The sequence below is a fragment of the Nomascus leucogenys genome, chromosome 9 (assembly GCF_006542625.1).
Source record: "Nomascus leucogenys isolate Asia chromosome 9, Asia_NLE_v1, whole genome shotgun sequence".
In the NCBI taxonomy this organism is placed as follows: Eukaryota; Metazoa; Chordata; class Mammalia; order Primates; family Hylobatidae; genus Nomascus; species Nomascus leucogenys.
In genome coordinates, this window is record NC_044389.1 from 102,931,285 (window position 1) to 102,956,410 (window position 25,126).

The following is a 25,126-nucleotide window of genomic DNA, read 5'->3' on the forward strand; positions in this document are numbered from 1 at the left end:
CAGGAGAATCGCTTGAACCCGGGAGGTGGAGGTTGCAGTGAGCTGAGATCATGCCACTGCACTCCAACCTGGGCAACAGAATGAGACTCTGTCTCAAAAAAAATTAAATTACACTGCAAAGCTATCAAAGGCAACACCATTCTAATCTTAGTTGGATATGTGGCTCACGCCTGTAACCCTGACACTCTGGGAGGCTGAGATGGGGGAACTGCTTGAGCCTAGGAGTTTGAGACCAGCCTGGGTAACATAGTGAGATGCTGTCTCTACAAAAAAATTTAAATTCCCTGGGTGGTGCATGCTTCTAGATGAGAAGGGGGCTCCAAGGGTGGCTTTTTGGAGAGGGATGGGACAGAGTGGGGACCTGCAGGCTGTGGGGTGCATGGGCAGATGCTGGACACCCCTCAGGGTGCCATGAAGAATCAGGGGTGGGCACGATGGGGGAGCTTGGCCTTCAGCTTTTTCACTCTTGCTCCAGTTCTGCAAACATCAGGAGCAGACCTGCCCAGGGCATGGTTTCCATGGCGGCACATCTGGGAGGGTCCTGGCCCCATGTGCTGTTGACATCCGCTAGGTAATGAGGAGGAAGCACATGGGCCCCAGCTGGGCAGATGGGCTCTGCACCTCTGCTGCCTCCCTTCCTCATTAGGGTCCCAGGGGGGCGGCGGAATCCAGACACAAACACCCCACCCCAGCCTCCCCAAGGAGGATGCGCCAGTACAGACCCTCACACATGGGTTTCCAATGCAACTCTTCGTTATTAAAACGAGAGGACATTTTGGGAAAATGTTTGATGTTTGTACAATTTCTGATATACAGCTCTTGTCCTGCCAGGAGCTAAGTGTGCTTGGACCATACAGCGTGGCCTGTGCTTGCTTTTGTGAGCTGAACAGTCCAGCTGGGAAACCACCACTGACAAGGGGAGTCTGAAAACCTAGGCTGTTCAAAGCACTGGGCAGAGCTCCCAGGGAAGGCAGGTTGAATGGAGTGAACTTATAAGGGATTTTTTTTTTTTTTTCTTAGAGACAGGGTCCAGCTCTGTCACCCAGGCTGGAGTGCAGTGATGTGATCAGAGCTCATCATAGCCTTTACCTCCTGGGCTAAAGCGATCCTCCAACTCAGCTTCCCGAAGTGATGGAAATTACAGGCAGAAGCCACTATTCTCAGCCTCCTTACATGGAAATTATTTGAAAAAACTGTGAGGAATCCTGGGATTCCCAGAGATCTATTGACCCTACACAGCTGCTTCTAGAGTTGACTCTGAGCTCCGCGAGAGCTGCAGGGCCAAGAGCTTGAGGAAGTGCCAGGCTACTGAAAGAAGGTTGTAACGCATCCAGACTGAAGCCCAGGCCTGGGCTTCCACTTCCACCTCCAAAGGAGGTAAAGGGCTGGGAACAAGACCGGTGAGTTTCCCAAATGGCTGGGAAGCTGAGAAGGTTGCAAAATGAATGAAGGGAATCAGAAAATAGGTTTAATCCACGGCACCTCCCTTGCTCTGGGTTTCTGGCGTTTTTGAAATACCCACTGGTTTCCCTATTGTGATATTTACTGGGCCAAGGAGGATTTTTTCCCTTTCAGACTGATGTCACTCCCAGCCTGTTGGTTTCCCAATATGCCATCTGCTGAGGCAGCAGACCCCCGCAGGGAGCCTAAGCCATGGGCTCTGGCCAGAGAGACAGGCAATCAATCCATCCTTCCTGTTCGTGCTCAGCCTGGAAAGTGAAGCCTGGAAAAAGGGACTCAACCAGTCTCCCTGACTTCAGGGCTTCTCCCCTTTTGCTCCTCACTCACCTCTTTGCAGCGTGATCATCTCTGCTCCCTCCCAGGGAGGAAGGACAGAGTGCCTGGAAGGGATCCAGCTTTGCAGTTTCTCAATCCTGTACCCTGAGAGCTTTCCCTCTCCCATTCTACCAGCAAAACATTCAGACTAGAGTTTTGCTTCTTTTCTGGGAGGTAGTCCAGAAACAGACATATAGGTTCTAGTAAAGCTCGGTTGTGAATAAGAAGAGTTTTAGTATAGGATGCAAAACTGTCAATTCTGATGTAAGTAAACCATGCTGTGGAGTTTAATCGCATCGTGTATGTGGGACCTCTGTGTGGGAAAGAATCTGTTGGCAACTATAAGATGAATGCATCAGACTCATAAAAGCTGGCCAAGTGTGGTGGTTCACACCTGTAATCCCAGCACTTTGGGAGATGGAGCCAGGTGGCTCACTGAGCCACAAGAGTTCAAGACCAGCCTGGGCAATGTGGCGAGACCCCATCTCTACAAAAAATACAAAAATTAGCCGGGGGTGGTGGCACATGCCTGTGGTCCCAGCTACTTTGGAGGCTGAGGCCAGATGACTGCTTTAGCCAAGGAGGTTGACGCTGCAGTGAGCTGTGATCACACCACTGTACTCCAGCTTGGGCAACAGAGCAGATCCTGTCTCAAAAAAAAAAATGACTCATAAAAGCTTAGCCATTCAAATAGCACATTGTATAAGAGAAATGCCAAGACTAACTTTTATCCACTAAGTATAATTTTAATAAAGTATCAGTGTTCCCAAAGTACAAAGCTGACCCTCTAAAATTTCTAGCTCAAAAGCTATTTATGGCATTATCAAAAAGATGGTAAAAAGAGTGATCGTAGTTGTCAGTGTGTAGACACACACAGACACAAATACAATACACAGAAACACAGGCAGAGCACACACACATGTTCACACCTGCACACAAAGGCATACACTCAGAAACACACATACATATCAATACACACATAAAAAGTTTTTATGATCACCCTTTCCCCAACAACCCAAGCTCTGCCACTGGCTCCTCACCAGGATAGCAATGATGACAAGGAGTGATGGATGAGAGCATAAAACTCCGTTACATCAAAGCCATGAAGATTAGATTAAAAACCATGCTCTCCCTCCCTATCCCGACACCTTCATCATGGGCAGGTCTTCCTCGAACTTGCTGACACGCAGGTGAAATTCACAATATACAGGAAGAACTTCTAGATTTTACCAGAGAGCACCATTGTAATTATTTGGTGCTTAGTGAACTCCCAAAGTGAAATTGAGCTCATCTTTTTGAGTTTTCCTCAGATCCATTATGTTTGTCGTGTGTACATGGTTGGGAAGAAAATGAGGGGAAAGGAATGAAATAAAAAGTTAAGGGTAAATGTTTCCATGACTGACTTTTGTTTACTGCAATTTTTTACTTCACATCTGTTCTTCCACGAGAATGATAAATTTTACTGTTTCTCAAAGAAGAGAAGAAAATATGCTTAATGTTTCCATTTTAGTAACCAAGAAAGTATTTTATGATTTGTTTCCCCAAATTTCAACATCTTCCCCCCACCTATATAAAATATAACAAATACAACAGCTAAAAAAAAATCTTGAATCCAACTAACCAATTTTTTATATCACAGATGAAAATTATTTTTTTTCTTTCTTTGAGACAAAGTCTCGCTGTCACCCAGGCTGCAATGCAGTGGCACCATCTCAGCTCACTGCAACTCCTGCCTCCTGGGTTCAAATGATTCTCCCCACTCAGCCTCCCTAGTAGATGGGATTACAGGCATGTGCCACCATGCCCGGCTAATTTTTGTATTTTTGGAAGAGACAGAATTTTGCCATGTTGGCCAGACTGGTCTCAAACTCCTGACCTCAGGTGATCCACACGCCTCGGCCTCCCAAAGTGCTAGCATTACAGTCGTGAGCCATCTTGCCCGGACACATGAATCCAAATAATTTGTGAAATGCATCTGCAGGGGTCACTGAGCCTCTTCTGAGTCCACGGTGCCCCTGTCCTGCTGAATGGCAACGTGCTACGGGAAAGATTTCGTCAATCCCAGCTCCAGAGGTGAGCTCCGACTTGACTAATCCAAGCAGAGTGGTCTTATCCCTTAAACATGAGGACAACAGAAGAAAGTCCACGAATTTTTCTATGGTTGGAAAAGAAATGTGCTGTCTCCCTGCTAATCTCTCTCCTCCAGCTGAACAAGGATGTAATGATCCAAAATCCTAAGAACTATCGGCAGCCACATGGCCACCACGAGGGGAGTCAGCTTCTAAAGGGAGCTGATGTCGTGAAAAGCAGAGACCACGTGGAAGGAGCTGATCTTCGGTGCCATCCTTGAGCCACTGCATCAAGCCACTGTGATGCCTGCCCTGACTCTGGCATTTTCAGTAACAAAAGCTGTACTTTTCTTAGTCATTTGAGCTGTGATCTCTGCCAGTAACATGCAAATGCACCTTGATAGGTACAGCATATCTGCTCTGCTTCTGCAACCATATGGATAATTTTATTTTTCTTACTGCAATCCATTACATCCTGAACATTCACAAACTTCTTTCCTTTTAAAATTATCAAGTCAAAGATGAAATACAGACCTGGGGAAAATGAAAAGTAGTTCTTAACACCAAGCTTGGATTTGATTCCTAACTACGTATCTGAGGTCATCTCTGCTTACCAGGGCCAGGAATTGAGTCAAGAGCTGTTTTAATGGCAGTTTAATTTATCTGACAATATTTTCACTGCCAGAGAAAAGCATATTTTAGATGAATAGAAACTTAAAAACCAACCAGTTGAACCAAGTCACCAACATATTGGTTTCATGACTTGACACTTCTATGGAGTATTTAACACCAACCATGGTCTAAATGAAACTTAAAATACTTCGGTGGTCCTGGAGAAATCTATTTTGAGCATGAACAAGTCCCATTAGGTAGCAGGCCAGGCTTGAGTACAGGAGAGTAGAACTACCAGCCATAGAATCAAAAGTAAGATCCCCCACCTGAGGTCAGGAGTTCAAGACCAACCTGGCCAACGTGGTGAAACCCCATCTCTATAAAAATACAAAAATTAGCTGTGCATGACAGTGGGTGCCTGTAATCCCAGCTACTCAGGAGGCTGAGGTAGGAAAATTGCTTGAACCTGGGAGGCAGAGTTTGCACGAGACTCTGTCTCAAAAAAAAAAAAGAAAAGAAAGTAAGATCCCCCAGGCAAAGGCTCTGTAGCCACCATGCTACACCATCATCCTCAATTTAATCCTGCCAATCAATTCCCTTGTAACTATTCTCTCCGGAAATCTCACCATCGATTCCTTTTACATCCATCCTTCTCCAGAGAACACCTTTTCACTCACCGAAATGAAACTCAGCACAAAATCCATAATCACAAGGTGTTTACATCTTTAAGACGATGAGGAAAGTATTCAGGATACTGAATTATCTTGAAAGACTCCAAATTTTAGAGACAAATGAGACATCATTGCCTCAGAAACTTCTTATCTACACCCCATCCCCAAATTTTCAGAAGAGTAAATTTTACTCAGAAATTTTAAGAGATGAGCTCAATATCCATTGAGCACGTTGGTGGGTGACTAAAGCTCAGGTTTTTCTGACTCCAAAACCCAATAAATATACACTACTATATATTTGTTTACATGTCTGACTGTCTCACTAGACTGTGAAAAATTTAAGGGCAGGGGCTCTTTTTTTTCCTTTTATCTATTATGATTGGCACCTAGAGCAGGCCCTGGCACATAGGAAGAGCTTAATAAATGTTTATTGAACAAATTACAGGATGGATCAATAAAATCAAAATCAGGGGGAGCTTTATGGTATAGTGCCTTCATATATTCTTCTCACTTAATCTTTGTTTAATATTTTGAATATTTTTGTGGCCCATTCATTATTCTAGAAATTGATGAAAATATTAATAAATTAATTCTCTTCATCAAACTCTTTGTGATAGTTAGTCTTGGATGTCAACTTGACTAGGACACGGTACCTAGGTATTTAATCGAACGCGAATCCAGGAGTAGCTGTGATAGTATTTTGTAGATATGGTTAACATCTACAATTAGCTGACTTTAAATAAAGCCTTAATCATGTGGGTGGGCCTCATCCAATCAATCAACAGCTTTAAGAAGAAAGACTGGGGTTTCCCAACACAAAAGGATTCTGCCTCAAGACTGCAGCATCCAGCGAGGTTGTGGAGAAAAGGGGATGCTTATCCACTGATGGTGGGTGTGTAAATTACTTCAGCCATTATAGAAGACAGTGTGGTGATTCTTCGAAGACCTAAAGACGGAAATACCATTTAACCCAACAATCCTATTACCGGGTATACACCCAAAGGAATACAAATCGTTCTACCATAAAGGCACGCATGAGTATGTTTACTGCAACACTCTTCACAATAGCAAAGATATGAAATCAACCTAAACGTCAATCAGTGATAGACTAGATAAGAAAATGTGGTATATATGCACCATGGATACTATACAGCCATAAAAAGAAACAAGATCATGTCATTTGCAGGGACACGGATGGAGCTGGAGGCCATCACTCTTAGGAAACTAACACAAGAACAGAAAACCAAATATCGCATGTTCTCACTTATAAGTGGGAGCTAAATGATGAGAACGCATAGACACACAGAGGGGAACAACACACACTGGGGCTTTTTGGAGGGTGGAGGAGGGAGAGGATCAGGAAAAATAACTAGTGGGTACTAGGCTTAATATCTGGGTGATAAAATAGTCTCTACAACAAACCCCCATGACACAAGTTTACGTATGTAACATCAAATCTGCACTTGTAATCCTAAACTTAAAAGTTAAAATAAATAAATAATAAAGCATTTTTTAAAACCAACCAAACAACAAAAACCATACAAGTTCTTCTAGGGTTAGGAATTTTGTTTAATGCATCCTAGGTACCTAATATAGTCAATGTTTCTTAGCAAATAATAGATTCACAATAAATATTTTTGCTGACTGAAAAAAAAAAAAAAAAAAAAGACTGCAGTGTCCAATCCTGCCTGAGTTTCCAGGCTGCTAACCTGTCCTGTGAGTGTTGGACTTGCCAGCCCCTATAACTGCATGGATCAACTCCTTAAAATTTATCTCCCTCTCTCTGTATTCTGTGTTCTCTCTCTTTCTCTCTCAGTTCTGTTTCTTGAAAGAACCCTGACTCATAAACTATTCAGTGAGCCAGACGGAGCAAATCCAAAATTTCCCTGCAGAAAGTTGAGAGACTGAGAGGGCAGTCTGTGTGATGCAAGAAACCACTGCCTGATGACTTCCACAGGGAGCTGGAGAGGTGTGAATGAGACCTCAAGGCAGCAATGTCACATAGTGAAGCCCAAGCAGGAAACCTCTAGCAGCTAAAGAAAAGACATTACCTTTGAAGATTTCTTAAAGCAGGCAGGGCCTTTTTCTCACAATGTCCAAGGTAAAAGAAAAACAAGATCTCCCGTTGAAATCATTTGGTTGGGATCCGTTCTAGAGAAGGAAGGATAAAACCCTTCTGCCATTTTTCTTCTTTATTCTCTTCACAAAACCACCTGGTTGGGTTTTTTGTTTTTGTTTTTGTTTTTCTTGGAGGGACAAGTCGTGGACTTGAAGGTAAGTTTTGAAAGATCTCCAGTTAGTCACCAAGTATACAATTATGCTTTGGAGATGAATATTTGAAGGATGCCGCCGATTCTCTTTGCAAGATAGGAGGGGAAAAAAAAGTCTAAGTGCAGTGCTCATACGCAAAGCAATTTTTGTTTTAAGTTTCAAATGAGATTTGACAAGGCATCACTTACAGATTGTGAAAGAGTCATTTAAAAACGCTGAATACATCATGGAAACTTCCTTTTCCCTTCCTACTTTGTTCTGCCCCTGACTTGACAAAGGAATGACCAGGAACCCTTCACGCCTGGAAGTGGGAACTGTTTTCCTTAAGGAACTTAGAAAATTGTGAGGATAACGGAAGCTGTTGCATGATGCTGACTAGGATTTTTCATTGCCTATTTCACGGAAATACTGCCAGCCAGTTCTCAGAGCCCGGCTTTCACAAATCCTCAGTCTCCACGAAGTAGCTCAGTGGTTCCCAATTCTGCCTGCATGTTAGAATCACTAGAGGGAGGTTTTTAAAAATACAGGTGCCATAGTTCCATCTCCAAACAATTAACCCTCAAGTTCTGGGATGTTAGCATTAATATTAGTAACTTTTTAAAACTCCCCCAAGTGATTCTGAGCATCCAAGAGCAGCGCAGGGCCTGAGAGCCTCTGCACTGGGTGGGAGTAGAGCGTGGCACAGGCGGCCCTAGATGCCCAGCCTGGCTCCCCGTCTGGAGCGAGTGTCAATAGGCCGGCCCCTGAGAAATCCAGGAGTGTGAAATGTTCATCTTAAGTTAAAAGTCTGAGGCTGCGAGTGCTGGCACACCTGCAACCCCAGGACTTTGGGAGGCTGAGGTGAGAGGATCACTTGAGGTCAGCAGTTGCAGGCTAAAGTGAGCTAGGGTCACCACTGTACTCCAGCCTGTGCAACAGAGCAAGACCCTATCAAAAAAAAAAAAAAAAGAAAGAAAGAAAAAAAAGAAAAGCCGGGTGCAGAGGCTCATGCCTGTAATCCCAGCAATTTGGGAGGCCGAGGCGGGTGGATCACCTGAGGGCGGGAGTTCAAGACCAGCCTGACCAACATGGAGAAACCCCATCTCTACTAAAAATACAAAATTAGCCGGGCATGATGGCGCATGCCTGTAATCCCAGCTACTCGAGAGGCTGAGGCAGGAAATCGCTTGAACCCAGGAAGTGGAGGTTGCAGTGAGCCGAGATCACACCACTGCACTTCCAGCCTGGGTAACAAGAGTGAAACTCTGTCTCAAAAAAAAAAAAAAAAAAAAAAAAAAAAAAAAAGCAGCAAAGGTCTGGGCTGCTGACATGCATTCCCACATAGGTGAAAGAAGTGTAAAACAAACAGTGCCAGCAGACTGATTTTTTTTTCTTTAAATCTTTGTTCTTTACACATTTTCATTTCAACACTGTCTGCTCATATAGCCACTATTCTGGCCCCTTCTCTGCCATTCTTTCCTGGCACCATCCCCAACACCCATTTCTGGTCTGGTGCCCTCTCCTGGGCTGCCAGGCACTTGGTGCTTACCTCAGTTGACGCACTTATTAAATGACACGGCTGTATATTTGTTTCTGTGTCTGACTCTCCCACTAGACTATGAAGAACCTGAGGACGGGGGCTCTGTCATTTTGTCTTTTTATCTATTAAGATTAGCACCTAGAACAGTGCCTGGCACCTAGTGGGCATTTAATGAAATTTAATGAATGTTTATTGAATAAATTAAAGGATAAACCAATAAAATCAAAATCGAGGAGAGGTTTATCGTATAGAGCATTTTTTTTTTTTTTTTTTTGAGATGGAGTCTCACCTCTGTTGTGCAGGCTGGAGTGCAGTAGTGCCATCTTGGTTCATGCAACCTCCACCTCCTGGATACAAGTGATTCTTGTGTCTCAGCCTCCCGAGTGTCTGGGACTACAGTTACCCACCAGCATGCCCGGCTAACTTTTGTATTTTTAGTAGAGCCAGGGTTTCACCATGTTGGCGTGCTGGTCTCAAACTCCTGACCTCAGGTGATCCACCCCCCTCGGTCTCCCTAAGTGCTGGGATTACAGGTGTGAGCCACCGTGCCTAGCCAAGCCTTCATCTATTCTTATTATTTCATCTTTGTCTAGCATTGCTAATATTTTTGTGATCCACTCATTATTCTAGAACTTGATAGAAACAATTTAAGGCCACGTGGGAGAATAGGTTCCAAGATAATTTTTTTTCCCTTGAAGAAGGAACTGTGTATTATTCAGATTTGAAACAAAGTACTCAGAAAATTTTATTTTCAAGTGAACTCTGCTAGAGAGAATGGTTTCCTTTCCACTGTCCTTCTCTTCACCCATTTCCTGGCCCCTCACTGAAATTTCTTGCACGGCAGAGAACTAACGTCTGGATGTGCCAGTTTTCCTGTTTGCAAAATGAGGATAATCGCTTTTATGACTGTAGTACTATATTAGAAAGAGCAACTGCTTATACAGAACTTTAAGCATCACAGGAGAAAATATAGAACACTATTAACATAAATAATGATACCACTGAATCGGGAACAGAAGAAAACAAAGAGATGCATTTACCTTATTATTCTCTGTGACATTAATAGCACATGGAGAAGCATATAAATAATACTGGTCACATTAATGAGACACCTAACTATATTAAGCATATTTCCACGAAGTGATTTATGTTTTTTCACAATTCTAGCTTTACAATGCTTTTGGTTGAGGTTTTTTCTGATATGCAGAGAACTCAATATCTAAAAGATGTTTTTAGTTTATCTGATTTAAGTATGAAGGATGTAATCTTTTGCTTAATGGGTTACTTTCTAAATTGGAGAGCAAAGCCAAAGACATATATTATAGTTCCAGGTGGGCAGATCACTTGAGGTCAGGAGTTCGAGGCCAGCCTGGTCAACATGGTGAAACCCCATCTCTACTAAAACTACAAAAATTAGCTCGGCACGGTGGCACACACCTGTAATTTCAACTCCTTGGGAGGTTGAGGCAGAAGAATCGCTTGAACCTGGGAGGCAAGGGTTGCAGTGAGCCGAGATCGTGCCATTGCACTCCAGCCTGGGTGACAGAGTGAGATGCCATCTCAAAAAAAAAAAAAAAAAGACATATAGTTAAGCTAGAGGGTGTTTCATGAGAAAAAAGTAATTAATTTAATCAGGAACACATAATTTCAAATAAAATCTTTAGCAGGTTATTTCTTTTGTGCTTACTCAGTAATTAGTGTGAAGTCTAAAGTGTTAAAGTCTTCATTCATTTCTTAGGGCAACAAACTGTGATGGGGGCCTAAGATGTGCCGAAGATGCTATGAAGAATCAGATAGTGGTTTTGCCTTTGAGTCACTTGTTGTTAAGCAAGAAGCCAGACAAATCAGCATTTGCAATATAAGATAATAAATACTAAAATAGCATTTAATATTTATCTCATTTCTGTGGCTTATTGTTAAAAGTACCCATACAGTTATACACACTTTTTCTCCACATTGGGGCTTTTTATAAGTGAGATAATACGTCTGTGTAGTATTTTCTCTACACTGGGGCTTTTTCTAAGTGAGATAATACATCTGCATAGCATTTAGTTTGAGTAAGATTTTCTGGGTTTTGCCACTAAAAGCATGCTAAGTGATACAAGGAGGAAGTTTAGGAAGGGACGTAGCTCTTTTTTCATTTTTTTCTTTTTGCAACAGAGTCTTGGTCTGTCACCCAGGCTGGAGTGCAGTGGTGCGATCTCAGCTCACTGCAACCTCCGCCTCCCAGATTCAAGCGATTCTCCCACCTTCCTCCCAAGTAGCTGGGAGCACAGATGTGCTCCACCACACCTGGCTAATTTTTGTATTTTTAGTAGAGAGGGGGTTTCACCACGTTGGCCAGGCTGGTCTTGAACTCCTGGCCTCAAGTGATCTGCCCATCTCAGCTTCCCAATGTGCTGAGATTACGGGCATCCGCCACCGCACCGGGCCGATGGCTCATTTTTTAACACGTTGAGTTTGAGATAGCTGTGAGGCCACCTAGAGACTTCCCAGGGGTAGTTAGGTCTATCCTTGAAAAACATAAACTTGTTATAACAGTTTTGGGCTATTTTAAAATACTGTAGTGTAAACACTCTGAGTGTCTCTACCCTAAGGATGGGCAGTTGCGCCTGGAGTGGTTCCACGGCATCATGGAAGGCCCAGGTTCTTTCTTCTCTTCTGCCGCCATCCCTAGATTGTTTGCGTTTCTTTGCAGGCTCCTGGTCTCAGGCTCACAGGATGGTGACAGCACCACTGGGCATCCCCTCCTCACCCAACAATGACCACAAGCCAAATTCATGCACCCTCTTCCTTATTTTCCTACTTGAAAGCAAAGTCAGTTTTGGAGTCTACGCTCACAGATGGTTAGTAAGTGATTGAAGGACCCTAATCGGGAACCTGCACCCAGAGGGGGCTACAGCAAGTGTTTCACAGGCGGCTAGTGGAACCTAAACCGGAGGGTTTGTGAATTAGCATAAGAGACTTGGGACACCATTTATTCACTTGTGAGAAGAACTGTATTTAAGAGACGTGACTGACCGGCATCTTTGCCTTTGCAAAATGAAGTATAAGAGGCCAAGGCAGGCAGATCACTTGAGGCCGGGAGTTCGAGACCAGCCTGGCCAACATGGTGAAACCCTGTCTCTACTAAAAAGTACAAAAATTAGCCGGGCATGGTGGCGCACATCTGTAATCCCAGCTACTCGAGAGGCTGAGGCAGGAGAATAGCTTGAACGTGGGAGGCAGAGGTTGCAGTGGCCCGAGATCGTGCCACTGCACTCCAAACTGGGAGACAGAGTGAAACTCTATCATACACACACACACACACACACACACATACACACACACACACAAAAGAACGTGGCACATTCAAATGTCCAAGTCCTCTATAGAAGCATCGTGGATCTTGAACCTCATTTGATCCTTTACCCCAATTTGATTAGAAGACTTGATGGCTTTGCCATTCGAGTATTGTTGTATTCCTATATGTTAATTTATTCATGCAACGAGCTACTATTTAAAAGGACAGAGGCCGGGCTTGGTGGCTCATGCCTATAATCCCAGCACTTTGGGAGGCCGAGGGAGGTGGATCCCCTGAGATCAGGAGTTCAAGACCAGCCCGGCCAACATGGCGAAACCCCATCTCTACTAATAATACAAAACTTAGCTGGGTGTCGTGGCAGGCACCTGTAATCCCAGCTGCTCAGGAGGCTGAGGCAGGAGAATAGCTTGAAGCCAGGAGGCAGAGGTTGCAGTGAGCTGAGATGGCACCACTGCACTCCAGCCTGGTGACACAGTGAGAGTCTGTCTCAAAATAAATACATAAATAATAAAAGGACAGATTCTGGTGACTTTGTTCAGTATACAGGATCAGGAAATAGGACTCTTTTGTGCCTGCTTGCCAGCCGATGTTTGTACATGTGGCATAATTCACGTGAGACATTCTCTATTGCAACGTATCACCAGGGAGCAAGCTATAGGAAGACAGACATGTAGCCCCCACGTGCCTCTAATTGTTAGTGGCTACCAATATTTGCTTCATGGTTTTGAATGGTGAAAATACCTCAGGCCTATATGCAACATCATTGCACCACTTCTCCCTGTAGAGACACAAGTCTTACACAGCCAGGTCAGATGGGTTCCGGCAGAAACTCAGTCAAAAGGGCTGTCCTTCCTAAGTACAGCACTTCTGGAACTCTCAGAAAAGACCTGGGGATGAGAGCCATCTGGGAGATCCATCACCTCCCCAAGTGCCAGAATCTAAGCCACTAGTGACCTTGTTCCATTACTGTCTCAAGTCTGTCCCCACCTGAAGCATCCAGCTTGGTCAAAAAGGAAAACGGTTTCCAGATAGAGAGGAATTATTACTGTTGAAGGATATGCACATTGCTGCTTAAGGTATACACATTATTATTACTGCTTAATGGTATACACACTGCTGTCCCCATTCAAGAGCCTCCTTAGACAGGGTTCCACCCTTTATTCGGCCTCTGTGTCTAGGATTTTCTTGTACCACTATTCACAGTCAGGAGCGTGGTCAGGAATTCCTGGTGGCCTGCAACTTCCCATCTCTACAGCTGCCTTTCTTCCCACCTTGAGTTGGTATACCAGAAAGCAGACGGGTGAGAGTGGTTTTACAAAAGAGCTAACTTTGAATTAACTCTAGGTGTTCATATAGAGTTTGCACTTTTACACGATCATGCATTGTTTTATATCAAAAATTCCTTAAGTTTTAAAAGTCAGCTTCTCATTTGCAAATAGCCCTGCACTAATTATAATTAATAAGTTATGTGAGGCACATCTTACTACCCTTTTTTGTTGAGATTTGGTGTTTTCAGTTACAGGACTATATGGGTAACTCATTTGCCAGGAAGTTTCTCCTTTAGGATTGGCAATCAAATCCTGCTTAGGTGCTTAGTTTCCAACAGTTGCCTCAGTTGTCATTTTCCATTTAACTGAACATGAAACACGCACAAACCAGCTTTTCGGAACAAGATCATAAACTCCTCCCACAGCATTCTGATGTCCTTTGTGGAGGATTCCCCTTCCTCTAACTGCCTAAAATTTCCAACCTCCGGCCTTCCCTGGTGCAGAATTACAAAACCAAGCGTCAACCTCATATTGGAAAAAGTGTTAACTTAATGAGCCATATTTTCTTTGGAAAGGAGGAACTGCAAGTGGAAAACTAAAGGCAGTTCAGATCAGGTTAACCATGTCTGTGGCTGGAAAAAGAAATCTCTAATTTCCCATAATTGATATAGCACATCCATTCAACCAGCCCCTGTGGTTCCTAGACCGTAAGACATTTTAAAGTTTCCAACATACCCAGTGAGTGGAATCGTGGAATTATTATTTTTTAACTGAGGCAGAACTGCAAGTTATTTCATCAAGAGACTGGAAATTTCAGCTATACACACGTAGGTATTTTAGAAAAATGGGTCTTGTTAATAAGTTGAAATCTCCCCAGTGACTCTTTGGGTATGCACTCTAGGCCATTGCCGACGAACAACGTTAACCCTGAACTTGCATTTTCTACCTGTAAAAATTGAAGGCAAAGGAACAACCAGGTCATGGGCAGATTGCTAGATTTTTCTCTGACGAGCTGGAAATAAGTGCTGCTCAAAGATATGAGTCGACCTCTTCCCTTTGACTCTCTCTCCCCCAATATATCAATACCCACTTACAGAACATGCCCTATTTCTAGCTGAATTGTAAATGCAATGGTAACCTCACTTGAAAATAAATGGTGCTTTAAAATTTGGTTAAATTATTCCCTCATCTTTTAAGTCTTAGCTTGGAATATAAGTCGATGCCTTTCATCTCTGAATTGTCTGAAAATTTTGCATTCTTGCCACTCTGCAGTCTTTTATGGAGAGTTGCCAATATCCAAATCTGCACCATGTAAATTTTCATGGTTTATGAGAGCTATCCATTTATTGCATTCTAAGAGAAACCAAGAAGCTGCCTCTCTCTTTTCCGGTTGGGATGCAACTGAATATCCAGATTGGAAAATTCCTGACTGGGTATATCATGCACGATCATGCCACTGTGTTTAACATCTTTTGAAAGTAGAAACCTGGCATAAGAAATGATCAGGGCTTAAATGGAATGGAATGGGATTCTCACTAGGTCATTCAAATATCTTCTGTGTTTGAGGAGGGAGTGACAGTAATTTTGCTCAGGAGAATAAAAAGGAACTAGAAAATTAATGTTTGATTGCAATAATCTATTATTTACCATATATTTTAACATGTTGATGTCAAATAATACGTTTAACAGAGACCTTCACTAATAGGGCATTTGTTTTTGTAGGTAGGCTAAAATTCTCTCATCTTCTGTTCAGGCCCATAGGGAAAGGTAGGGAAGGTTTCATTCTAAAGAAATGCAGGAAAAATGGTTTGTACCAGAAAATGGAAATATAGCCCAGCAGAGCTATTCCCAGGAATGCTATTAGATAAGGGGGACACAGAGTGCAGGTAGGATGAAGGGTAATGGGTGATTACACGTGAGTTTATAATAGGCTTCCCAGCAGCACTGACATCTACAGATGGTACCCCCAAGTCTTGGCTTCCAGACAACTTCAAGACATTGAAATAAAAATCAATATATTGAATATCAGTTACCTATAGAGGTGAACAAGAGTTCCAAGAGCTTTTCTGTTAATAGATATCTGAGGAGTCTCTCAAACACCCAATTTCAATTAAGATGGCTTCAGGGGAACATGTTTTGAATCTGCTTCTAACTAAGGAACTGAAACTGAATTAATGAAATGATCCTAGGTATTAGAAAAGACTGTGCCAAGAAAAGACAAAGGATGGGCATGGAGCCTAGACAAGGCGAGCAAAGGAAAGGTTATTCAGTTATTTGCAGCATGAGTTCTGCACAGCCCACAGATGTTATGTCTGACCTGTTGACCTGGGTTTCCCATGCTGCTTGGAGGGTTATCATTAGAATGGACATGGATTAGATGCTTAGTAGCCTCACTGAGTTCCAGTTTCCCTGTCAGGTAGAAGAACAGGTGAGTTCAGAGAGGTACTTTGTATTGGATGTGTGGGCCACTGTAGGGATTTGATTTTTACTCTGAGGGAAATAGGGAGACTTTGGAGGGTTTTGAGCAGAAGAGAGAGTGGGATTATCAGGAACTAATATTGTAAGAGGACCAGCAGGATCCAATGAGCTAGTACTTATGTGATGATCAGTGAGTGGTACTTACAATTGCCATAGCTCAGTGATGCTATCAGAGTAGCCCCTCTTCACCCAGACTGATTCAGGAAGATGCCGAAAATCTGAATAGACCTATAACTGGTATGGAGATTGAATCCATAATCAAACACTGTACAACAACAACAACAGAAAGACTTGGATCATGTGGTTTCACTGGTGAATTCTACCAAACATGTAAAGAATCTTTCTCAAACTCCTCCAAAGAACTGAAGAGGAGGGAACACTTCTTAATTCATTCTATAAAGCCAGCACTAATCTGATACCAAAGTTAGACAAAGACACTGCAAGAAAACTGCAGAACAATATCCCTGATGAATATATACATATATATATAGAGAGAGAGAGAGATAGAGAGACAGAGAGACAGAGAGAGAGAGAGAGAGAGTGAGTGACAGAGAGAGAGACAGAAAGACAGAGACAGAGAGAGTCTCCCTCTGTCACCCAGGCTGGAGTGCAGTGCCACAATCTCAGCTCACTGCAACCTCCGCCTCCCAGGTTCAAGTGATTCTCCTGCCTCAGCCTCCTGAGTAGCTGGGATTATAGCCCCTCTACCACACCCAGCTAATTTTTATATTTTTAGTAGAGACAGGGTTTCACCATGCTGGCCAGGCTGGTCTCGAACTCCTGACCTCATATGATCCACCCACCTCAGCCTCCCAAAGTCCTGGGATTACAGGCATGAGCCACTGCGCCCGGCCCCTGATGAGCATTAATAGAAAGATCCTCAACAAAATACTAGCAAACAGGAAACTGCAGCATGTTAAAAAGATTACACCATGACTAAGTGGGATTTGTTCCTGGAATACAATGATGGTCAACATAGAAAAATTGATCAGTGTAACATACCACATTGACAGAATGAAGGAAAGAAAACACATGTGATCATCTCAACTGATGTGAAAAAAATTAACAAAATTCAACACGCTTTCATAATAAAAAAATACTCAAAAAGTTAGGAATAGAAGGAAACTACCTCAACACAATAAAGTTCATATAAGAAAAACCCACCACTAGCCTCATATTTAATAGTGAAAGACTGAAAGCTTTTACTCTGAAATCAGGAACAAAACAAGGATGCTTACTTTGCCACTTCTATTCAATGCAGTATTGTAAGTTTCCACCAGAGCAATTAAGCAAGAAAAAGAAATAAAAGGCATCCAAATTAGAAAAGAAGAAGTAAAATTATCTGTTTGTTGATGACATGATCTTAAGTGTAGAAAACAAAAAATGTACAGAACTAATAAATAAATTCAGCAAAATTGTAAGATAAAGACCCCTGCACAAAAATCAGTTGCATTTCTATACAGTAACAATGAACACTCTGAAAAGGAAATTAACAAACAATTTTATTTACAATAGCCTCAAAAAGAATAAAATATTTAGAAATTAGCTTAACCTAGGAGGCAAAAGAAGTGTACATTGAAAACTTCAAAACATTGCTGAAAGAAATTAAAGAAGATATAAATATAATAAATGGAAAAATATCCTGTGTTCATGGATTAGAAAATGTAAGATGTCAATACTGCTCAAAGATATCTATATATTTAATGCAACCCCTATCAAAATCTCAATAATGTTTTTTGCAGAAATAGAAAAATTCATCCTAAAATTTATAGAGAATCTCAAGAGACCCCAAATGATCAAAACAATCTTGAAATGGGAGAACAACATTGGAAGTCTCACAGTTTGAGATTTCAAAGTTCACTACAAAACTACAGTAATCAAAACAGTGTGGTACTGTCACAGACATATAGACCAATGGAACAGAATGAAAGCTCAGAAACAAACCCTCACATATATGGTCGAATGATTTTAACAAGGGTGCCAAGACCATTCAATGGCGAAAAGAGAGTGTTTTCAACAAATGGTGCTGAGAAATTTGGATATCTACATGCAAAAGAATGATGGTTGCACCACAGTGTGAATATGCTCAATGCCACAGAATTATATACTTTAAAACAGTTACAATGGTAAAATTTATGTTATGTGTATTTTATCACAACAAAATGAATCACTCTCCTTCCTCTAAGTCCATGCTTTCCAACAAATTTTTGGTTATCATTTCTCTTTACTTGTGATTTTCCAATGAGGAGAATACATGGCTCAGTCAGTGCAACCCTACCCATTAGTGCTCAAAGCTTACAACTAAATGAGCATTCTGACTTACGCATCAGGCTTTTGTAAACTATCTCTCACCTCATCTTCCTGCTGTCCCTATCAGGTTTATTACCATAGCCTTGATACTCCAACCTTCCTGACTCTAATCCATCCTACACCTACCCATGGCTTTGCCCCTGCTAAGTGGACAGTAACTACAGATGTTGTCCCCACTGTGTGTTATTGGTTCTATTCTAACACACAGTGCTTGCCTTGGGCCCCTGTGTCCTATGTGTCCTAAAACAGGAAGATAAAATCAAATTGACCCTGCTGTATCCGGCAACATAGGGAGTCTCTATTCTCTCAGAGAAAGCCAACTGACAAAACTGTGTTTAGAGACAGCAGTGCTGAGGCTCAGACCCTAGAAATCAGTAACCACCAGAGCCTGTGAATCTTCAGGCCACTGCTGGGGTGCTAGGATGGCTTGGTTACCACTTCTCTGCCCAGTTGCTAAACCAACCAGTTCCAAAAATCAATGAAGTTATCAATTCCAAGATGGGCCCTGTTTCCCTTCACTTTTGTACAACTGACGTTTTTGTTTTTGTTTTATTTTCTTTTTTTTTAGACGGAGTCTCATTCTGTCACCCAGGCTGGATTGCAGTGGTGCGATCTCGGCTCACTGCAACCTCAGCCTCCCGGGTTCAAGCGATTCTTGTGCCTCAGTCTCCCGAGTAGCTGGGATTACAGGCGCCCGCCACCACGACCAGCTAATTTTTTGTATTTTTAGTAGAGACAGGGTTTCACCATGTTGGCCAGGCTGGTCTCGAACACCTGACCTCGTAATTCACCCCACTCAGCCTCCCAAAGTGTTGAGATTACAGGCGTGAGCCACCGCGCCCGGCCACAATTGACTTTCTATTTAAAAACCCAGAAATGATTTACCAAACTACAATTACTATCTCTTCCTATGTGAGGCTGGCTACTCCCAGTTCAAGTACAAACTAGATGGAACTTACAACTGCTATAGGAAGACATTCTCAAACTACCAAACTACTCTGAAACTTTTAGTTGCTTGGTGTGTGAACTCTCCCTTTCTCATACTGCGTACATCACTGGGAGAGAGAGGAGTGAAACAGCACCATTCAACTTGGCTGGGTGCAGTGTTAAGTTGGATTCACAATTAGAACAGAATAAGATCGAATCCCCTATATTCTAGTCTCCCCTGTCTTCTTCCCAAGGCTGAGCATGAAGCCCCTTCCTGTGTTTGTATTCCATCCGGTGCTCAGCCATAAGCCCTCTCATACTGCATTGATTCTGCCTGTTTACCCAATGGAACTTCCCACTAGAACGTCAGCAACCTCAGAGATTGAGTCACAATCATCAGTGTTTCCCCAGGGCTAATGCTGTCCTCACATTGAGGAAGAGCACAATAACTACTGACTAAAAAAATAAACAGCAGGCCAGGTGCGACGGCTCACACCTGTAATCCCAGCACTTTGGGAGCCCAAGGCGGGTGGATCATGAGGTCAGGAATTTGAGATCAGGCTGGCCAACATGGCGAAAACCCATCTCTACAAAAAATACAAAAATTAGCCAGGCATGGTGGCACGTGCCTGTAATCCCAGCTACTTGGGATGCTGAGGCAGGAGAATTACTTGAACATGGGAGGCAGAGGTTGCAGTGAGCCAAGATCGCACCACTGCACTCCAGTCTGGGTGATGGAGCAAGATTCTGTCTCAAAAAAATAAAAATAAAAATAAAATAAACAGCAGTACTGCTGAATTTCTTTGAGTCTACAATTCCACCAATGATACGACACTTCAACTACAAGAGCACTAAGATGGGGAAAAGTTATCATTAAGAGGTACTAACAATTATAAGACACATTCCCATTGTAGGGTTGTTATCACTTTGGTTTCAGGTCTGGAACAGAAAAGAGATGAATACAAAAAGGTTGAAGACTAATCAATAGCATTTCTTCAATACAGACACGTGTGCTGATCATTATACCAAACAAAAATTTTTTAGATTTGTTTAGTTTGTTTAGCTTCATTACCTCAAGCTTTCTCTCTTGAACCAGATGCTGTTTCCGATATAAATGAGCCACCCTCCTGTCTGAACATCAGGTAACTAAAGATAGAGAGAGGGGCTTGTCCCCATTTCTTACCTATCGTTATGTCTGAGGCTGAACTAAAAAATTAAAAAAGATTATTTGTGACCTCTACCAAGGCAGCTTAAGTAATGAGGATCAGTGCATCCAAAAGGGAAATATTTTTGCTGCCAGGCAAGGTTGTAATAAAAGCGTATCATTCATCACCTGCTAAGGGAAAACATGCCATTGCAAAGTCACTTGGTAATGAAAACTCTGGGCAGTTCTAAGCCACTTTTAATCAGAAGATCTCAAAGCAATCCCCCACACTGCAAGCAGCAAAGCTTTGTCAGTAGCAGGATGCAAAATGGACATCTTCTGTGGTGTTATACACCATGAGGCTATGGTAGAAAAGGGTAAAGCAAATGAATAAAAACAAATAACAATAATTATTGACTATCATTAAGAGGAGTTGGTTATTGGATCCAAAAGTACAGTTAGAAGGAACAAATTCGAGTATTCAATAGCACAGTGGAGAAGTTATAGTTAACAATAATTTATTGTGTATTTCAAAATAGCTAGAAGACAGGAATTATAATGTTCTCAACACAGGCAAAAGGTAAGTGTTTGAGGTGGTAGATATCCCAGTTACCCTGATTCGATTACACATTTATACATGTATCAAAATATCACATGTACCCCAAAAAATATACAACTGTGATATATCAATTAAAATAACAACAAATAAAAATAAATTTAAAACAAATAATAATTATATCGATATCTACATATAAATGTATGGAATTTATTTATTTATTTTTGTAGAGATGAACCTTCATTATGTTGCCCAGGCTGGTCTCAAACTTCTGGCCTCAAGTGATCCTCCCGCCTTGGCTTTCCAAAGCCCTGGGTGACAGGCATGAGCCACTAAGCCCAGCCAGTATGTATGATATTTAAATGTGACTGCGTATCAAGTGAGATCACATGTGAATATTTGACCCTAAATCATCAAACACTACACAATTAATTAGTAGTAGAAGCACATTATAATTCAGAGGATGGACTTTGGAGTCAAACACAACTGGGTTCCAGTCCTGTCTCTGCCACATCCTCTCTTTGCGGCCTTGGGCAAATGTCTTACCCTCTCTAAGCATCCATGCCCTCCTCTGTAAAATGGGCACCATAAGAATATGCACTGGCCAGGCGTGGTGGCTCACTCCTGTAATCCCAGCACTTTGGGAGGCTGGGCAGGGGGAGTCATGAGGACAGGAGATCAAGACCATCCTGGCTAACACAGTGAAATCCCATCTCTACTGAAAATACAAAAAATTAGCTGGGCATGGTGGCAGGCACCTGTAGTCCCAGCTACTCGTGGGGCTGAGGCAGGAGAATTGCTTGAACCTGGGAGGCAGAGGCTGCAGTGAGCCAAGATCGTGCCACTGCACTCCAGCCTGGGAGACAGAGCAAGACTCCATCTCAAAAAAAAAAAAAAAAAAAAAAGGAAGAAAAAAAAGAATATGCATCTCACTGTCACCAGGGTTGGCTGAGAAACTCTGTGTAAAGCACTTAGAATAATGGCTAGCGAACTGCAAGTGCTCTGTACGGCTTAGCTCTCGATGTTTGAACTAGAATAGATGCCCATTTACCCAGAGCAGGCCCTCTTCCTGCACCTCCTGGCACTTGATTTCAGTGTTTGCATTGCATCACTACTCCCCTCCCTGCCTGGTTTGGACCCCACAGTCAACTGCTGCGTGTCCTGCCTCATGGAGCCTCTCCCACTTTATCTCCCTGTTGTTGTTCCTGTCTGGATTGCTACAATGTCCTCTCTGCTCTGGCCTTCCCAACTGTAATCCATCCCACACTGTGGACTACCCATGGCTTTGCTCCTGCCAAGTGGACACTAAACATGGATGTGGTCCCATTTTGTGTTATTGGTTCTATTTGAATTCACATGCTTGCCTTGAGTCCCTGAGTCCCATGTGCAACTAAAGCAGAAAGATAAAATCAACGTAACCCTTTGTTCTTGTGGCTGTCTTCAGTAACCTAAGGTGGGTCTGCATTGCTCGACAGAACGTCTTCCGGTTCATTAAAACTGTACATCATTGGTACCATACATATCCAACAAATATCAACTTGGCCATGAATTATAATCAGCTACCTATAACACTACCAAAAATATCTTAATCTGGATGTGGCTATTCACTGAAAATTTTGGTTTTTGTTGGTTGGTTTTGGGTTTTGGTTTGGTGGTGCTAGAAAAAAACATTGTAGTTTTTGCTGTGACAGAGGATATGGTAAAACTCTCTGTCCAATTTCAGAATGCAGACGGCAGGCCCAAGCTTCAGTCACTTCATATAAACCTGCGGCCTGCCTAATGAAACTATTTTTTAAATGATGTTTTAACCCTATCTTTGCTGGCTGGCTGTGTTCTTGCTAAGGAGGTTTCTTAGATTCCGTTAAGCAAGTCAGACCAAAAAATAATTTGTCAAACGGATGTGGAAAAATGATTTTAAAAAATCAGAATACTTCAGTGATGGATCCCCAAAGACTTCCCAGTTTTTTAAGTCTGACCCTAAGCTACCTGGCTAGGAAATGACCAAAAATGGTCAAGAGATATCTTTGGAGTGTACCTTTTAGAAAACCTTTCCTCTACACTGCATCTGCACACTGGGATTACCGGGAACTTTGAAATAATTGTGCAGCTCCACCTAATCAGAATACTCAACAATTAGAATTGACTGATGCCAAAAATGGAAAGAAAATAAGTAAATAACTCTTAAGAGCAGTGGCACCATTTTTTTTTAAAATAACTTCCTCCTCCTGCCTTCAGCTCTCAGAAGATTATCACAAAAACATCCATATTATGAATAGTTTTATAGGTCAGTTCCCTTCCCTACCACTAGGCATACACTGATGAGCATTTCCAAATTTTCCCAGACTGCTTTGATAGCATGTGATTCATTTTAAGTAGAGGCAGTTTTGTGAATTCCCTAGCCAAACTTTTTAGATTGTGGATTTTCATATAAATAAATTTAGAGACCGGTGGGGGTGGGAGGGAATAGATAAAGGAAAAAAGTGCTTTTGTAAACTATCTTACTCCTAATCCGTTACTGAGTGAGCCATTGTTGGCCCCAAGCCACCCTAGCCCGTTAATTCAAGGTTAACTTCGGTCATTGCCATGGCTCCAGTGCTTATTATCATTGCCTCATCCACAGCTTTTGAGAACACTCTGAGAATCTACACGGCTTTAACACACTTCTTCGCACTAGTGAGAACGCCCGCAATGCCTTATTCAGTAAGAAGGTTAAATGAGTTTGTTTGCTGAAGCATTCGCCACATGATCCCAACTCTGCTCCAGCTCCATCCCGTCTATAATCACAGAGCGAACACTCACTCACCTTGGGCATGTCAATAACTGATGGTCTGGGGATGGAAGCCTGAAACACCACTGCTTCACAGTCCGCCCCATCATCCAGGGACCGGGGCACATCTTCAGGCGTCTCCGCGGGCTGGGCCGCAGTGCGGTGACTTGAATTCCGATTCGCACTGCCATTTCTCTCTGCATGGGTGCCTGAATCTTGCCTTTTCTCTGGATCTCCTTCTGCGCTTGGGTGTCTTGGCTGTCTGCCTGCTTTGGCCACAGGCTGTACGCGGACGGTGGAATGAGCATCAGCCACGCCGGACTGATTGAAGGAAGCACTCTCCCTCGTATTCCCAAAACAAGCGAGCAGAGCTGAGCACGGAAACGGATGCATGCTTCTAGAGGGAGACTTCAGTCTTTTGGTGAGTCTTGCTTTCCACGTGGACATGACTTGCAGTGAAGCATTGCAAAGTTCAAAAGGAGCAAGGAAATTTTCCAGGGGTCCACGTCACCTCCACTTCGCTTACAGGAACTCTTTCCAATTGCCCGAAGAGAAGAACTTGCTAGTGGTTGCCCCTAAATAGAAGTTGGGATGGCAAGGCCACCTTCCCTGAGAGTCACTTAGCCGCTGGGGCCCCTTTGAAAGTGTCCATCCTGGGCAATTTCGCGCTCTTCTTTCTGTGATGCTGTCAGTGGCTAAAGAAAGCTGTTGGGGAGGCATGTGAGTGGCTCCGGTTACAGTTCCTAGGCAGGGCAGACGCTTCAGGGTAGGGTAGTGCCAAGTCAATAGACAATTGCTTCAGGTTACCTAGGAGGCATAAAGATAATGTAGCCTGATAGCATCTGCCATAATAGCGTCAGCCTGCGTATCAATAACATCATAACAGCAGCAAAACCTTCTTTGGTTACCCCCCTTCAAATATTTATTCCCCCAAACAAAACAAAAACGACCCAGTTGTCCATCACAAATGAAGACCCCTAGAAGGGCCACGACCCTAGCAGCTGTTTCATTATTAAAATAGGAGGTAGACTCAATCTTTCCCCTGGAGAGATGCAGTGCGATGTGTTTTCTGAATCTTTCTGGACTTTTTGGGATCTTTCCAGAATCTTCCCGGAATCTTCCCCCCACCCTCAAAACAAGTTTCTTGGTTTCAGGATCCACATCGCCTTTTCTGATAACTATAAATAGGTCTTTGGCAATTTGATTTCTTTTTTTACTAGTTAGGCTAAGTTCTTGATTAGTTTTCAACAATACCAAAAAGAAAAAAAGAGAGCCCCACATTAACAATTATCCTTATGTATTATGTTATTATGTGTGGTGGTATCATGCACATGTGAAGTATTCTACCTATATGGTATATATCACCTACTTTCAGAAAGTAACTCCTTTTTGAACATAGATCTTCTGTTTCTCAACACATTAATATGTGAATGGTGAAAAATAATAAATTATAA

General features: G+C 42.6%; 1 protein-coding gene across 1 annotated transcript in view; it reads right to left on the reverse strand.

Moving 5' to 3' along the window:
* FAM107B (family with sequence similarity 107 member B) overlaps positions 1-24,119 on the reverse strand; it is a 251,898-nt gene extending 227,779 nt beyond the window's left edge. The window contains exon 1 of the mRNA XM_003257647.2: positions 23,709-24,119. Within this exon, the coding sequence (XP_003257695.1) occupies positions 23,709-24,119 (411 nt within the window). The remainder of the gene's footprint in view (positions 1-23,708) is intronic.
* Positions 24,120-25,126: the final 1,007 nt, after the last annotated feature.